Genomic DNA, 17,578 nt, shown 5'->3' on the forward strand with positions numbered 1-17,578 from the left:
GGGACCGTTGGAGCGCACCAACGGCCGCTTAGCCGCGGGGGCTGCTGGGAGCTGTAGTTCAGAGGCGGCAGGTCCCGCCGGTGGCTGAGGGGGCGGGCTGCGGCGCGGGACTACAACTCCCAGCGTGCCCCGCGCGGGGCGCTGTTCAGCCTGTGGCGCTCGGAGGCCGTGCGATGGCGGCAGGTTTGGAATAGGCGGGTGCGGGTAACGGCGAGCGGGGGTCGCGGCGTTGTTGGGGTGTCCTCGGGAAGGGGGATCCGGCGGGCCGAGTGTCCCGGCTCCTCGCACGAGCCGCGCTCGGGCGGCTCTTTTCTAGGGATCCTCTCTTCCCCTCCCTGGAAAGTTGCGGTTCAGCTTCGGCCCCGCCAGACATTTGGTCTGCACAAAGGAGCTGCTGCCTTTCAGCTTTAGGACAAGCTACATTAGGAGAAGTAGGTCGTGGTTTTATCAGAGAGTTTGTAAAATTTTAGGAGTTTGTCTTTTAGCTTGTGTGTGTGAAAACCTGGTGGGCCGTGATCTAAGAGTAGTTTGTGTCTTGTCCTGCCTGCAGGCTCCCTTGAAGGATTCTTTGAAAGGTGACACACATGAAAGGGTTAACTACAGCCCAGCAGGTTTAAATCTGGTATCTGCACCTGGCTGGGGAAGTCCCAGGGGGTGTCTGGAAACGGAATGTGGTTGAAAACCTCCCTTGAGGGAAACTCGCTGCCTCCCCTAGTTACAGGTTGCTCCGCTGCTTCTCGGGTTGCTGCCTTGGTGAGCTTTGGTTGACAGACTGAGTTCTTTTACAGCTTCAGCAGGTGTGGAGAACTAAGAGCTGGCATGGACTCCTCTGTTGGGAATGAGCAAACTTGAAAATGTTGTTTCCTCATCCACACAATTCTTGATGATGGTTTCCCATGGTTGATGGTCCGTTGTTCTCTGGCCCCTCTTCTGCCTGCATTCCTTAGGATGCACCATGTGTGCCTGGAGGCCACTGTTTGCCCTGGGACTTCTTAGAGCCAACAGTGCTGAGCGGCTGGGCTGGCTCTGCCTCTGCCCTTAGTGGGATGTCACTGCAGGCTCCTTAGCTACCTGACTTCCATACTGCTTCACGAAGCTAGTACGAGTTTGATCATCACTGAAACTTTTACAGTCTCTAAAATGTTTCTGTACTTAAAAAAAGAAAAAAAGAAAAAAAGAAAAAAAATGTGTGCTGTGTTGGCGTTCCTATGAGAAACCAAGGATAGCATGAAAATGATGCTAAGTGCTGCAGTGATGTATACACAGTAAAATCCTTGCACGTAGGCAGACTTTAAGAGTTACACTGATGTGAAGGTCCAGTGAGGGAAGTATATTTTCAACACCTTAAAATGTTTCTCTCCCACTTCTCTGTTGTGAATGCTTTTTAAAAGTTCTGAACCATCCCAGTGCTGTTGAATAGAATATTGTGAAAAGTTTTGTAAGATTTGAATTCCTAATTRAGTGCAGTTAATATTAAAGTTTGAAAGTTAGTGTGTTAACTTCCTTTATAGTAAGTGTTTGTTACTAGTGATCCAAAYTGGTTTTATTTCCTAAGGGAAAAGTAGATAGTGGTTATAGGAGAGTAAATTTCTATTTGAGGATCTATCATTGAAGACTTCTTATTCTGTTTAATTTCCAGGCGCAAAAAGAAGATAATTTGTGTTTTAACACTAGATGATGTTATATTGTTGTTATTTGTTGATGCATCATTAAGCTGGAATACAAAATGCCAGCCATTGAAGATCTCTGTAGTGAACCGAACTTCACTGCACACTGGATGTCTGACACTTCCCGTGCTGGAGTCTTATTAGATCCTAATTTTCCTGGGCTGAAAATCCACAAAAGAAGTCTGTTATCTGGACATGAAAATATCACAGCTGATGATGATGAAGTGCTGCATTTTTCAAACARCTGCTCTATAAGTGAGGACTCCTTGTGTGAAGAGCAAATGCCGGAATCCAGTAGCTCTTGCAGAGCTCAGGAACACAGCAATGAAACATCTTTTCCAGCAGCACTGTATAGTTTAGAAGCCTCTAAAATAGCATTTGTCCATGGTGAAGAGGATGGGCAGAATAAGCTGCACTACAATCATCCACTCTTACAAAAGCTTGACCAGGTAAAAGTTGGAAAATCCTTSACATAGGCCAGCTAATATTTAGCTGCATATGATCCTGCACATGACTTGTCATGCTTGCAAGTAAGCAAAACTTTTACAGTGTATAAAACAGATGCTGCTTAAAACACAAGTTTCTATGCATGAATAAAGATTGTTGTTTTCCCTCTCATGYGTTATTGAAGACCTAATTAATGTCTGGGTTTTTTTTTTTTCAGCTGACATGTATTCCAGTTCAATAACGAAAGTGTATTTGCTGGCAGAGTATATGTTGTCAGCTTTTTTTTTTTAATTGAAAAGATGAACTTTGTTTTAGAGTAATCTGTTATTATTTCATTCAAAGCTGTCAAAAYAGACCGCTAATGCTGGTCATTACAGTTGTAGGTAGTCCAAATATTTCAGTACACTGGAAAATCACAGAGGAACGCAGTGTAGTTGTATGTCCTTGCAACGTACCAAGGAACATCTAATAGCTTTCAAAATAGGTATATGCACCCATATGCCAGGCTCTGCTTAGATGTTGAGAGATTTTAGTGTTGAATATAATGAAGTATCCAAGACTTTGGCACCAAAAAGCCTGCATTTATGACCCTATGATTGATTCCCTTCCTACTCATACCTGGCCTCTTGCAGTGATCTTGCCAGTTAAGTCACTGTAACTGGCTGTGTCTGCTTTAGCTCTCGCTGGTTGCCAAACCAATAACCAGTGTTATCTAAAAACATTAAGAGACACTGCAGTAAGTCTTGCTTTTGGCAAACAAGAACWCTCTAACCTCCCTATCCTTTTTGCTTGATGTTGTTGCTGTTTTTTTACATTTAGGAAAATCTATTCACTTTTCCAATAATGTCAGTAGTATCCAACATTTACTAAATAATGGATATTAGTTGGTTCTAATGTTCATCTTTGAAGAGAAATTATCAAGTCTTAAGACTAGTAGAATTGTTAGATAAGCTGGAAATAGTTTTTTCCATTTACTGGAAACAGCATTCATAGATTAAAAAAAATGACAGTTTTGTTCAGGATAGCGCTTCGTGTTTTTAGATTTTTTAATTTCATATTTCACTTGTCTAATTGTACATCTTTGAAACAGCATACACTTGTTGTTTTGGTAACACTTATTTGGAGATATATCTAAGTAAATTTGTATTTTTTTTCCTTGAAAAGCTAAAGGAATTACAACAACAGAAACAGGAACAGCTGAAGAAACAACAGATGGAACAACTTCAAAGGCTTATGGAWGAGAAGCAGAAGCTACTTAGTATGGTATCAGCAGTTCGTGGTAAGTTGAGAAATAAAGCAGAGGAGATGCCCTGAGTAAAGTGGGGAGCTTGATTTCATTTTCCAGTTAAGATGTGAAAGTATATCATGTAAGTATCATCTTAAGACTACCTAATTAGTCAATGATAAATGCTGCATAATTTCAGTGATTGATAACATTCCTTCTTCAGTAGCATCCAAATATCCTGTTGTTGTAAAATGCTGAGTGCAATTGTACCTTAATAAACACACTACATGGAGGGAGCCTTTGTTTCAAAGAACTTAGTCTAAATATAAAAGACAGTATAAAACAGCTCCTGTCTTCTCTGATTAGCTCTTTCTAGGAGTATTTTTGATGGTGTTAGCCCGTTCCCTGTTTGTGATTGGGCAGTACAAGTTGCTCAGGTGGTAAAGCAGACTGGGAAGCTGATCTGTGTTGTGGGTTTTTGTTTGTTTGTTCTTTAAAATAAAATAGGGAAAAAAGAATGAACCAACCAAAACCAAACACTTAAAACCTGAAACAGTTTTCTGGTTGTTTTTGTGTGTGTGTGCAAAGGGAGGGGACAGCACTGGAATGAAAATAAATAAATAAACCAGTCAGCTGAGCAGGGACACTTTGTTTGCTGGCAGTATCAGTCCATGTCTACTTAAATGACTACCATCCTKTCATGCTGCCTCCCTGAGAAAGGTAGCTTTGAGATTAGTCCTATGTGAAGCAGAAAGCAGATTGCCTCATGAGGAAATATTATCAGTAATATAGGGACAGACTATAAGGATGAGCAATCAGTCTTGCTCTTCAGTGCCATTTCTTTTCTTTTTGGAATAGTAGTGATATAATAATACAATGAGAGACCTTTGTTTCTTTTTATTTCAAGGTTCTGCTCTAGCTGATGAAGGTCAAAACGTAAGACCTGGACACTTACTGGGCTTGACAGCTTTACAGTTTCCATCATCTCTGTATCAGAACCACAGTGAAGTCCGAGCTGCTGCTGCCAATAATGTTTCTTCACAGACAGAGGACAGTAGGTATTTACAGAAGATAAACAACAAGGAATGTATCTCATCTTTGAACAGCAGCCTTCCAGCAGTGTCTGCCTGCGAGAAGCAAAGTCTGGGTGCACCTCTGAAAATGCAGAATTGCTTGGAAAGCAATGAAGAAGACAAGTATACCACTGGTTAGTCATTTGTTGAAAGATGCACCTTTTTAACATAACTTGGTGTGCAAGATTGTTTGGTTTTTTTTTCCTCTGACAGGTAATGAGCATAATGATTTGCAGCTATTTATTGTGAAATTTTTAGGCTGGTTTACCAATTGCTGTTAAGGCCTGTGTGTGATAAAGACTGTGAAAATGATAAATAATGACAAATCTTGGATAGCTTGGTAAATGCTTTGTAAAACTAGAATGCTTTGTAAAAAGTAGAGCAAAAAATGATTTTATGATAAAAAAAAAATTACAGTCTTCTGTGATTTTATAGGAAAAAGCATGTGGTATCCAGAACAAAAGATGGAAGAATCAGTGGAGAGCAAAGAATGCCACGTGGATCACATCTGTGTTGGAAATGCAGCTTTCTCAGAAAATTCCAATGAAGAAAACCACATACGGGCGACTAATACAGAAGAAAGGTAATTAAGGTCTTGGTTCTATGTATTTTTTATTAAATGACTAACATTAGTTAGACTGATTTCTGAGTCCTGATTGTAGGAATCTAAAATGCTCAATTTATATTGCTTTCCCAACCAGGATTTCATTTTGCTAGACACTGTAGAGAGCAGTTTAAGAGAGGCTCTAGCTTGAAACCATTTGTGCGGTGAAAGACATGGCATAGAGGTGTCATGAGGTATGACACCTGAGCATGAGGCATGAGGTAATGGTAGTTTAGAAACACATTTGGTATAGACTTAGTTACAATTATTACTCTGAGCTTGATTAATTACAGCCACTGTTGGATGGGAAAAGAAGGAAAGTGAAGGAGGTGTCTAAGGCCCCTTCTGTTACCAGGAGTTTTGTTATAAGCAGCTGTGGATGGCCAGGAAGTAACAAGTGCTTGTGGGAGAAGCCTTCTCCTGTATGGAAATAGCTTTGTTCCTGGAGTAAAGATAGTGCCTGGAGTTGTTTTAAAGCTCAGCCTTGGCTGCCTGGTAATCACAAAGCCAAGAAATAGTTATTCCAGATATGAAGGAGTAGGAGGACCTAATCAAAGTAGGATCTAAGGAACATTATCTTAGTAGCATTACTGTGAATCAGCATTATGACTGTTTTGTATAAATTGCCAACATGACTAATATGAGAGTGAAAGTTTTGTTCAAGCAGATGACTGTATCATTGAGAAAAGCACTGAAAGATGGAACAACAAAACTTGCATACAGTATCTTCTGTATATATCATCTATTGCGGCAAGGATTTGATAAACTCATTCTCAAAAGACAGAAATGCAGGGGTATATTACATTTCTTGGGGTAACTTTGGCACTTAATGGCTGAAGTACTTCATAATGTGTCATCTTTTGTGTAATTAGATCTTAGGTCTATAAACAGCAAGGATGTAAATAGCAATGATCTTAAACACAGTTATTTTATATAAAATGTAAGACATGGCTCTGAATTGCACCAGGCCTATTAAAGCTGGGATTCAGGAGAAGAAACGGACATTTGAAGAATTTCTGGAAGAACAGATACAGCTAGAAGAGCAGCGTCTGAAGCAAAACCAAGATGTACAGGTTCTTTTATTTTTTTTTTTAACTTAAATATTTTGTCACAATATGTAAAGAATAATAATTTATTTACTTTTTTACAACAACAACTCCCAATTATTTCATTTGTTTTAATAGGTCTTTTGAAATCTAGTAGACACACCCTATGTACCTACTCATATGTGGGATTATTTGAAGAAGCCTTAAACTGTGTAAGGGGCTTTTAACACTTCCCCCCCTTTTTTTTTCCCCCACCTGCTTACAGGACAGAAGTAGATCAACCATTCAGAAACCAGTGATCAAACGACCCTTCCTGAAAAGAGGAGAAGGTTTAACAAGGTTTACTAGTGCCAAATCTAAAATGACAAAACTTAGAGAAAACAACCCAAAACCTCAACAAAGCGTTGCAGAGGACAGATCACAGATACAGAAGAAAACTCTGCCTCTTAGTAAAGAAGCAATTTTGGAGAGCTCCTTTGTGCCATGTAAAAAATATAACCAGTCTGGTAAAGTAAAACCAATTCAGAAAACCCTGGTACTCAAGAATCACAGTGGAAAAAATACCTTCCCATTAGAAACAAAAGCGCAAACAGGAAAGAATCTTAATCGACAGATGGGAGATTCTTTCCCATCAGAAATTAACAACAAAATAGAAAATAAAGAGAACATCATGGAATTTGGTAAATCCGCTAACATGGGCAACAGAATTGGAAACAAATTCACTGACATGGAAAAGCCTCAGTTCTACCATGAACTGACCAGCGCCTCTTCTAATCCTAAGTGTTCTGTAAATCACTCTCTCAGAGGCCCAGAACAGTCTTTTGAAGTTTCATTTCAGAATAAGCTGGAAAACTGGGAAAAAGAGAAGGAAAAAGAAAATCTAGAATTAGATGAATTCTTGTTCCTAGAACAAGCTGCAGATGAAATATCTTTCTCGAGTAATTCCTCATTTGTGCAAAGGCTCTTGGATCAAGATCAGCAGACTTTAAAAGGACGCAGAATGTCTTCTACACCTATCAAGACAAAACAGCAGCAAGGAAATGCATTGGCTGTTAAACTTAGAAATAAGAAAAATAAAAAGGCAAACTCTGACATACAGGGAAATAAAAATGACAGAACGGTTTTACATACAGTATCAGCTTCAGGAACAGCTTTGAGACTGAAGGATCAGTTCAATAAAACAGATAGTGTAATGTTTTCAGCTTCTTCCATGACAGTGGTTCCTGCTCTAAAAAATACTCAGTGGACTGTGACTGAAGATAAGGATGAAAGAAATAGTGATAGTACTACAGATTCAGAGACAGAATCTGAGACCACATTAAAATGTGAAAGTGAAGATGCTAATACATCTTTTACGAGCCATAGAGAAAGTGATCCTGAACTTTTTGGTTATGGAGGCTCTGCTACAAACATTAACAGAGAAAGGAAAAGTGGAGATAATGACCTTGACTCGCCAGACAAAGACTGCAGTGCCCTGTCAAAGCCAAGCAGAGCCTCAGACTGTCAGAGAAGCACGTCTGGTTTAAACAGGGGCAGACTTGAGTTTGATGATGAAAGAACATGGAGTGATCTTGATGAAAACTTTGTTCAGAATGATTTACCTGAAAAATGTACAATTAAAAYGCCCTTACAGGCAGAATTTTCCTGTAAAAATGATGCTTTTGTCCCAGATAAAACAATGAAGAGAAAAGTTGCCTCAAAGAGAGGAGAGGAACCGTCTGAAGAGCCTGCAGTGGACAGTGATTCTAACGGACCTCCTGCATCGAACCTGATGATGAAACTGTTTCCTTCCCTGAAACCAAAACAGAAGACAGGCTCTCCTTCAGAGCAGGAAATCAAAACAAATGGGGAACAGAAGCCTGGAGGTGAGAAAAGAGTAAATGGTAGGAAATAGCGAAGAGGGAATGCTCTTTCTAAGATGTAAGATACAATTTAACATTATACCAAAAGGCCTTAACCTGGACTTCTGCTGGAGGGAACGGTCCCCTGAGCCTTGGTCTCCTCTCCCAGTTGCACATCTGCTGTTTATCCTGGTGCCAGATCTGGCAATTGTGCAGCTTGCAGAATGAGTATGAACAGAGAACATTTATTTATTTATAAGCAAATTAGTTTCTTTCTGAGGGCTAGTGTTCTGCCAGGCCAGCACATTGTACTGTCATAACCTGAAGCTGCTTTAATCATTGCTCCTAAATCACGGGAAGCAACAACAGGATGCAGAAGATGAAGCTGGACCTCCCTTTTCCATGGCAGAGCACATTTATACCACAGTAGGGTAACGCCAGGCACTGGGAGCTCTTGTTCCTCTTACAATATGGGGTGTCTGTGTTATAACAACAAAATAGAAAATAAAGAGAACATCATGGAATTTGATAAATTCTCTTTTAACATGGAGAGTCCATGGGGATCCCTTCCCCTGTTTTCAGCTAACAGTTCAGTACAGAACTCACATGGAAAATGGGACACATTCATTTTCTTGCTCTGCCCAAGCTGATTTCAACTATTTATAAATGAAAGGTTAATAGCTTGGGGAAGGGCTGCCTGTGAAACCTCCTGTAGAAGCTGTTGCAGCAGCAAGATTGGTAAAATTGCCGTTGTTCAATAGGAGCCTGACAGCGTTAAGCCTGGTGTTTAAATCTGTTCCCAAGTGGAAATCCTTCCTCTGGGAGGTAATGGAAGCTTGATTGGAAGCTTCGACCCAAAGACTCTTAATGACTTTATGACAATGAAAATTTCTTATGAAAATTGCTTTTTCTGTATATTTTTTGGAGAGCTTATTTTGCAGGATGTCTAAAAATGACTAGTAGATCTTATTTGCAGGGAGCAGGAGGGTAGGTATTTTACTGATGCTCAGGAGCACTTATATGGCAACTAGCCACGCTGCACTGGTGAGATTTGGGTGCTTCTCTTGCCTGCCTAAGAGCAGACCATAAAAGCTGCAGGTAAGTTGGTACTGAACAGGAAAGTTGTTAGAGCAAAGAAGCCAACAAATCTTCTGATGAATCCTCTATACTTTCATTTAATCTCTCTAGCTTGATGTGAAAACCTGCTGCAAATTCCAATTCCTAATACATATTCAGGTTCATGAAAATAATGGCTATTTACTTGCTGTTCAAAGTGCCTAAGTTAATGGTGCAGGGTGCTTAAAAATACTGTCATTTTCTGAATTACTTTAATATTAGTTTTAATATTATATATTTATTTATTAAGATTACCATTGTTATCTTTAAAATAATGTAATTTAATTTCATTAAAGTAAGATAGTTGTTTACTTGCTGTATAGATAACTTGGATCTTGTTCTTTGTTAGGAAACACTGTTCCATCCCAATTACTGAAAGAGAAACTAATCGAGTTGGAAACTGAAATTGAGAGATTCAGAGCTGAGAACACAACTCTGACCAAACTCCGTGAGGAAAGGGAGTGCGCCTTGGCAAGTCTCAGGTACTTTCATGGAAAATATTTTTGTGTATTCACCTCGATAGTATGTTCCAGATTGTCACATTCTGTCCCTACTTACATAGTATTATTGTAATGTACGTATTTAATTGGTGGGTTTCAAGAACATATATACAAGCAATCATCAGTTGCTTGATCTCTGTCTCCACTATTACACTGTATTTACTACTTATACATGAAGTACTAATCTAGGAATAATATTAAGAGCCTCTCTTAATTGAATGTAATATTCTTCAAGGTTATATTCTGTATTCCGTATTCTTTTGTTCTGAATGACAACATAACCTTAAATTGGTTTTGCAAAGCTAATGTTCACATTAATGTGATTTATACTCTTCTAGGTTGGATGTTTGTGTGCCTAAACTGAGAATGGTTTGATTTGCACTGCAGCATTTACAAGTGTTGTCATTTGTACAAACAAAGCAAAGTCATTATCCTTGCTGACATAAATCTGGCACATCTTTCCCTATAAACTATAGTAACTTACACTTTGATTTGGAAAAAAGCCTCATGTTGTTGGCTGCTGATTCATTTGTAGTATGTTGCTGCACGCAGACTTTTCATAAAACTTTTTCAGGTAAGATATTGTGCTGTTTCAAGGAATATTAGTAGTTGCTGGCCAAACCTTTGCTAAATTCTGTGAATAGAAGATACGAAGACATGAATTGTTCAACTATAAGTACTGGCTGTGTCATGGTTCTTATTTCTTAAAAAGTAGTAGTTTATAGTATAATCTTCCCAAGAAGATTATACTTATGATCTTAGTTTCGTATTGATTTTCACCAAATTTGTGCATTAATAAGTGTCTTAATTTTCTAACTGAAACCCTGGTGTAGATTTGGGCTAAAGCAGGATTTGCTTTATAATTATAGGAAAGAAACTGCAGACTTTCAACAGCAGAAAGCCCAAGAACTGGCTGAAATAGAAGAATATAAAAAGAAAGAAATGAAAAAACTGCAAAAAGAGCGTAAAGTTTTTGAAAAATATACTACAGAAGTTAGAGCAATTCCAGATAAAAAAGAACGTGATGAAATTCAGGTATGCCAATCTTAATTCTTCTCGTCTATTTGGAGAAAAAACTAAATCAATTCAAAGAAGGCTGAAGACTAAATTTTAATCTGAAAAATTGTGATTTCAAGTTAAGAATTTTAATGTTTATAATACCATGTTTGAGAGTTTTCAGGCAAAAAAAAACCCTGATGAGCAGTTATTTTTGTCCTGCTTCCATAGTAGGAAATGCTCATTGACACATTGCCAGATAATTACTTCAGTTAAAACTAAGTTGCAAGATTTACTCACAGTAGTGGATCAAAATGCAAAATAAAACTGTTTAAGTATGTTTCTTAGAAAATAGTATACAATTTTCACAATTTCCACAGCTAAGCTTTGGGTTTGCTTGTCAGTCTCTGAATGTCAGAGCTGTAAGAGAAAGCTCTGTTTGCCCCATCATCATCATCAGGATGGGTAGTAACTGAGATGAACAGTCAAGTTGTATTAAACATCACATGGATTTTTCCTTTCCCCATATAGTTACTTGTTGAATTTCTTAGCTTGCTTTGACCTGTAAAGCAATGTCACTTCAACCTAGACAGAATCCTGGGTGTTTTACGTGACTGCTCTCTTCCTATTCTTTCATGACAAGATTTTTAAAGGATATTCTCTAGGTACTATTAAAAATGTTACAGTTCTGACTTTTGTCCATTTGTGCTGGTCAGGTTCTCAAGTGCAAAGGATGCTAAGACGGGTATAAGCCACTTTCTCGTGGATGAAGTAGATATAGTTAGTCTAAAGTGGCACCTCTTTTTGGGTACCACTTCTTCTGCCCTTCACCCTCTACCATGAAGCAGGTCTTCCCTTTGTCACTGTCTCTTGGACTTCTGTTTTGTGCTTATAAATTTTTACTATACCACTGGTATCTTTTTAGAATACTAAAAAATACACATTTTTAAATTTCAAACGTATTTTTTAAGGCTTTAAAACAGCAGATTGCAGAGTTACAGGAAGATATAAAACGAAAAGAGACAAAATGGTTAACAACTCAGCGACGTCTTAGAGACCAAATAGACATTTTAGTAAATGAGAATTTGGAGCTAAAAGAAGAAGTCAAAATTATGGAGAGGTTTCGTGTAGAAGCCTGGAAGAAAGCTGAAGCTGCTGGAAACAAGAGGAAAACTGAAGATTCAGGGATAAAAAGAGCAGAATCTGTAGTAAGTTATGTTTTTTTAACCATTTTCTAACTTGGTCTGTGTGAATACAGTGACTTTTGAATCATGATCTTAGAATGTAAAAGACAAAACTGAAACGTTTCCTTTAATGTAATGATCTTGGGGCTCTACTAGTAGTGACATACACAGAACTTTGTTTATGCCTCATCCTGTCTGTGAGCCTTCGCTCTGTGCAGCTTCTGATCTCCTTAGAGACTTACCTACTTGAAAATTCAAAATGAACGGATGGGATCTAACCTGAGAACATTTGTAACCTAAGGATGATCCAAGCAAGCCAGCCAGTTCACCACTCTTTTAAAATCAAATGCAATACTGTAACTACTGTTCTGGGTTACAGTATCTGGCTATGCCAATAAACTTCAAAAATACACAGCTTGAATAGAAAGCTTCCAGTAAACAGAATCACAGGAGGGCTGAGGTTGGAAGGGACCTCTAGAGATTGCCCAGTGCAGCCCCCTGCTCCAGCAGGGACACCCAGAGCACGGGGCACAGGGTGGCAGCCAGGCGGCTTTGGAAGATCCTCCAAAGAGACTCCACAACCCCCTGGGCAGCCTGTTCCAAACTTCCTATCAAATGTGAGAAGTATTACTGGAAGTGTATGAAGTCATGAATAAACACCACGAAAATCACAACTAAATCTTACTAATCTCCTTTTTAGTGTCTGCCCAATAGATGCCAGAAAAGCCAAGTTCCATCTCCGCTTCTTCCAGCACAAAACTGCAGCAAGATAAACGGCAAAGGTTGCTCACAGGCAAAAGGTGTTTTCCTTCYTTATGATTCATAGTTAAGCACCGATGCTGTCGACAGCTGTTCTTATTCATAACGAATAATAAAACATGGAGTAATATACTGAAAGCAGTCATATGCATGAGGGATGTGGCTTATGCTCATAAATGTATTATTTGCTATTCTTAAATGTACTGCTTTCCACTTCTGCTGCACATAAGAAATAAAGGCATGCTGTACGGCTTGCCCTCATGTCTATTTAAGGTAATTTTTACACTTGTACTGTAGCTTTCTGTGTAAATTAACTTTATTACATCTATCCCAGCAGGAATGCTTTCTAGAATACCCAAGTCGGCACCTGCTAATGATAGAAACCACATGGATGAAATGGTGATGGGACCAGATCCGCTAGAGGAGGCTCCCAGGACTTCCATGGAAGTAAGTCCTGCATCTTGACTGGGTTTTAAAAGGAAGGAAAAACTAAAACAAAATGGTGCAAGTACAGTTATTTGTACTTAAATCTGAAGTACCCAGAGGGCGACTAACCAAGCTGCTGACTCAACCTTATGTTCTTTAACAGCAATATCATTATCAAATCAGAAAGTGGTTATACAGTAATCATTACCAACTGTTTTATTTTTGGTATTCACAATGTCCCCTGGGTGAGGAAAGAAAATAATAAGCTGCCAGCTCCTTGGATTTTGCAAAATGTTTTTAGAAAAGGAAGAAAAAATGGCTATATAGACAAAAATGCAAGAAACTCGCAAGTGGTTCAATTAATTTTAACATTAATTGCTGTAGGTGTCGTTTTGACCTCAGTAGCTTCTTGAGTTGCTTCATACCTTGGTAAGGATCATTTTAGTCAGCTTGGTCACAGGGCCCTATGCTGAAATGTCTTCTCTTTTAATCCATAAAAAAAACCCTGACCACTGATGACAAATCATAGCTGACCTGAGCTTAATCTTAGGGGCATTTTGAGTTGCATTAAATCTAAGTTATGCTGTTCTAGGCTTCCTCCCCTCACATCTCCTGTTTCTTGTCAGCTCAGAAAAAACTCTATAAAAAGCAATCCCTGAATTCAGTTAATGCTTTGGTTACTGTTGTCATTCCAGGACATCTCTCCTAATGAGACTCTTGTTTCAGTACCATCTGTACCTGCATATACAGGCACTGAAGAGATACTGAGAGAAATTGCTTACCCTGATGGAAAGGTAAAATGCAAGCTTGGTATCCTGAAATTCTTCAGGAGAAGTTATGAAAGCTTGATGGGGAGAAGAATGTGATGGATGGCAAATACTGACTTCTCTCTTACCTATTCTTTAGGTTGAAAAGGTTTTAAAAAATGGCTGTCACCTCATATTTTTTCCCAATGGGACATGGAAAAAAGTGAGTTCTGATGCAAAAACCGTAACTATAACCTTCTTTAATGGAGATGTGAAGCAGATCATGCCTGACCAAACAGTGGTATGTATGCAACCTTCTCCATTTCTCTTTAAATACACAGTTGTGGTCATGTATATGAGCCACACACACAAGATCTGTGGCCAGATATATTAATATGTACTGTTTGCTGTAGATCTATTACTATGCTGATGCTAAGACAACACATACTACATACCCTGATGGCTTAGAGGTCCTGCAGTTTCCCAATGGACAAATAGGTAAAAGGAAAAAAAAAAGCTATCTAACTTGTGGGTGTATGTATGTGGGTGTAACTTGTAAAGTAYGTATGTACACATGAACGAACATCTTGTCTCTACCTTTCAGAAAAACATTATCCTGATGGCAGGAAGGAGATTACTTTCCCTGATCAGACTATCAAAAATCTGTTTCTGGACGGGCAAGAGGAAAGCATCTTTCCCGACGGTACAATAGTTCGTGTTCAGCGGTAAGTCTGACCTTAGCAGGCCGTTAGAAACATCAGAATATGTTGCTTCATAAACTATATACTGCATTACAGTACTTCCTTATTTGTTTTACTTTTAAATGTACTGGGAACATATATTTGCTCATTTATAGTTTCCTTTTTTGCAGCTTGGAGGAGACACAGAACACTGTGTAATGTGAACACTGTGTAAATACAACACCATGTAATGCGTTTTCCTGTTTTAATCTAACAGTGTCTCAGTTTGTGCATAATTCCAGAGCCCACTGAAGAGTGTAGTTTGGGTGCTTCTAGCAGGTCTAACCTCATTTAAGTTTTAACCTTCCCTGGACTGTTTCAGCATAATAATTAGCACAGAAAAATGAGGTAAATATTTGAAATATTGAGTCATGCTGCTTTTTAAGTCACACTGATTTTTGCGCCCACCTGAGATGGTATTTTACAAAACACTTGTCTGARTATCTTTTCAACCACTTCATTTGGGCTTATGTATTTAATAGCTGTCCTGAAAGCAAACTCTAGTCTTTATATGACTTTATATATATTTTTAATCATTTAATGCAGAGATGGAAGCAAAACCATAGAGTTTAATAATGGCCAGAGAGAGCTGCACACAGCCCAGTTCAAGAGACGGGAGTATCCGGATGGGACTGTGAAGACCGTGTACACTAATGGACACCAGGAAACAAAGTACATCTCGGGAAGAGTAAGAGTGAAGGACAAGGATGGCAATATTATCATGGACACCAAGCTCTAGTTGATTCAGAAACTCCTGGAAGTGTTAGCAGCAAAAATAATGTACATGTTTGTAAACAAAACCTCCTTTTAAGCTTAAAGTTGTATATATTTGTTTATAGGTTTTTCTGAAGTGAATTTATTTTTCAGGGGTGTTAATAAATCAGTGTTGTTCTTATATAAATTCTCCACTCCGCTCCTTTCGGGAGGTAGTTTATCAATGTGTTTTTCTGTCAGGTGTAGTCTTGGGTTGTCACCTCTGCTGGCAGGGAAGCCTGACCAAACATCTGTAGTGCGTAGGGGGAGGTCTAAAGGAAAGACTCGGAGCGAAGGTAGTGCTGTTCAGTTGGTGAAGTCTGATGTAACTCCAACCTTCTACATTGGGAATCACTTTTACTGYTTGACTTTTTATAACGGGAATTCTGACCTTCATTCCCTCTTCTATCAGCCAGAGGCTGCTCTTTCTTTCATTAGCTTAGTTGTTTTCATCCCATAATTAGAAAAAAAAAGAACAGCAGCTCCCAAGTTTTCTAACTATTATTCAAAAGGCTAGGACAGATGTCCACAAAGAACCTGACTGCCCCGATACTCATTAAAATACTTTTTTTCTCCAAGTGGAAGGAAAYATCTAAAGTCAACACCGGCAGTCTCATCCTGCCTTTTTGCCTGGTACTGTCTGCTGCATTACAGCAGGTGCTGAGAGGGTTGCTTCATCCTCACTTTTTTTTCCCCTAGGCCCTCCCTTTCTCCTTACAGAAGGCAGAGCTCTGTAGTTGTAACCTGTGCCCTTCCTTACTCAAAGAGTTAACCAACACACAGCAGTGGGATGATGCTCGCCTGCTTAGTCCTAAGGAGAAGAGGCTTTATTGAGAGTTTGGGCTTCCTGGCATTCTCCAAGAGCTCAAAAGACCCCATTTAGGTAATTCTAAGTTCCCTACGAATTTTTAATGAAAAGGTGACAGGCAACAGTTTAGAACACCACACAACAGCTCTACAGGGTAGTAGCACTAGCCCAGCACACCTCTGATCTACATCACTTCTCAGAATAGGTATTAAAACCATGAAATGTTCTTACTACAGAACAGGTGACAATGTCAGAGATTAAAACCTCTTGCTTTCCTGGGAGCTGGAGTGAAGCACCCAGCACAAGGGTGTAATTCAGCAACACTGTTCCTATAGCTCACTTCAGTTTCCTAACTGGGCAAAGGATTAAGGGTAGAAAACCTAGGCCACTTTATCATTTGCGTTAATAACTGTAACTAAAGGGGATAAAGAGATTAAATCATATTCATTCACCTCTAGCAGTATTTGTTGTAAAAGATCACATACCATTATATAATCTTTAAAAAGACAAGAAGGGGTGACATGCTTCTGCTACAGCTTCTCTGACTGCAGGGAATGGGGTGAAGGCTGTTGAGGGGTGAAAAGGCTGTTAAAGGGCTTTTCCACCCCTCCTCCTGCAAGTAGGTACTCAAATGGAGCTGTTACTTTGAGAAACTTCTAACAAATACTAAGATTTACATGGATGAAAATGTTTCTGTGTAAAAGTGCCTGAAGAAACACTACCAATAAAAGCATTAATGATCAGGGAGAGGATTTACAGCAGCTACTAGTGAACACAAAGGCAGCGTGTGCAGGGAGAGGAGCTTGTCCTGCAAAGAGGATGGCAGTAAAGTACAATAGGGGATGTGGGGCATTCTCACTTCAGCTCTTCTCAACAGGAGCTCAGACTGTAGCTGTTAAAAATACCCAAATAGGGAAATACAGAGAGGAGTCAGCAACTTTGYCCAAGAGTTGAGGAGGAACAAGCAGGCAAGAGCGACGCAGGAAACTATCCAGGAAAGTACCAGGGCTTCCAAGTAGGTATGGAAGACGAATCCCAACCCCAGCCTCCTGTAAGGAGGATTCAGGCCTTGTCCTGGTGCCAGGCAGCAAGCCTGGCCAGCCCAGCTGGACACATGTGGTTAGGGGCCGATGCTTTGAAGAGCTCTGAGAAAGCGACCAAGTAGCTGAAGCTGGTTTTGTTTCAAAGGAGTATGACCTCCCCTTCTGCAAGATTAAGGCTTCAATTTTACTACACCGAGTTCCTGCAATTTTTTTTTCCTTGCTAGACAAAATTCTCTGTAAGGAAACTGGAAAGGTCGAGCACCTTTCCARTGTGCAGCACTAGTACAATAAGTGCACATAAAGAAAACCCTACTGACTACACACATGAAAAACCTCCAAACTTTCAGATGCATGTTCAGCAAATCAGTGTTTATTTTAACAACTTCCAAATGCTGCAACTCTGGGAAAGGGAAGAAAGTGGAAGAACACACAAAACATTAATCTGAACATTACTGAAAACACCAAACAGCAGTAATAGAAATGCACTGAGGGGGAGGCAGAGAAAGTAATAACCCTGCCCAATTTTCATTCCTGATTAGATGCCAGTATGGGAGAAGTTTGTCACCAGACACACCTGGAACACAAACCCAAGTTACATCACTGC

General features: G+C 39.4%; 2 protein-coding genes across 9 annotated transcripts in view; one reads left to right on the forward strand and one right to left on the reverse strand.

Annotated features, from left to right (window-relative positions):
* Positions 1-399: 399 nt before the first annotated feature.
* Positions 400-15,228, forward strand: CENPJ (centromere protein J). Of its 4 annotated transcripts, none has more exons than XM_026035012.1 (17): positions 400-431; positions 1,640-2,116; positions 3,279-3,393; positions 4,247-4,546; positions 4,848-4,995; positions 5,984-6,089; positions 6,328-7,927; positions 9,369-9,501; positions 10,389-10,554; positions 11,487-11,723; positions 12,400-12,499; positions 12,793-12,905; positions 13,580-13,678; positions 13,791-13,931; positions 14,044-14,128; positions 14,235-14,355; positions 14,917-15,228. In XM_026035012.1, exons 2-17 carry the CDS (start codon positions 1,727-1,729, stop codon positions 15,107-15,109), a joined length of 4,047 nt encoding a protein of 1,348 aa, XP_025890797.1. In that variant the 5' UTR covers positions 400-431; positions 1,640-1,726; the 3' UTR covers positions 15,110-15,228. The 4 variants fall into 4 exon arrangements, with proteins under 4 accessions (XP_025890797.1, XP_025890798.1, XP_025890799.1 ...); XM_026035013.1 differs by having other exon boundaries at positions 12,796-12,905; XM_026035014.1 differs by lacking the exon at positions 14,917-15,228 and adding an exon at positions 14,502-14,546.
* A 2,149-nt stretch (positions 15,229-17,377) lies between these two features.
* Positions 17,378-17,578, reverse strand: part of RNF17 (ring finger protein 17) — a 44,454-nt gene continuing 44,253 nt past the window's right edge. For all 5 annotated transcript variants that reach the window (XM_026035019.1, XM_026035022.1, XM_026035020.1 and 2 more), the window contains one exon: positions 17,378-17,548. The gene's annotated coding sequence lies outside the window, so the exon portion shown is untranslated. The remainder of the gene's footprint in view (positions 17,549-17,578) is intronic.

Source organism: Nothoprocta perdicaria, unplaced genomic scaffold (assembly GCF_003342845.1).
Source record: "Nothoprocta perdicaria isolate Ctin4 unplaced genomic scaffold, notPer1 scaffold_155, whole genome shotgun sequence".
NCBI classification, from domain to species: Eukaryota; Metazoa; Chordata; class Aves; order Tinamiformes; family Tinamidae; genus Nothoprocta; species Nothoprocta perdicaria.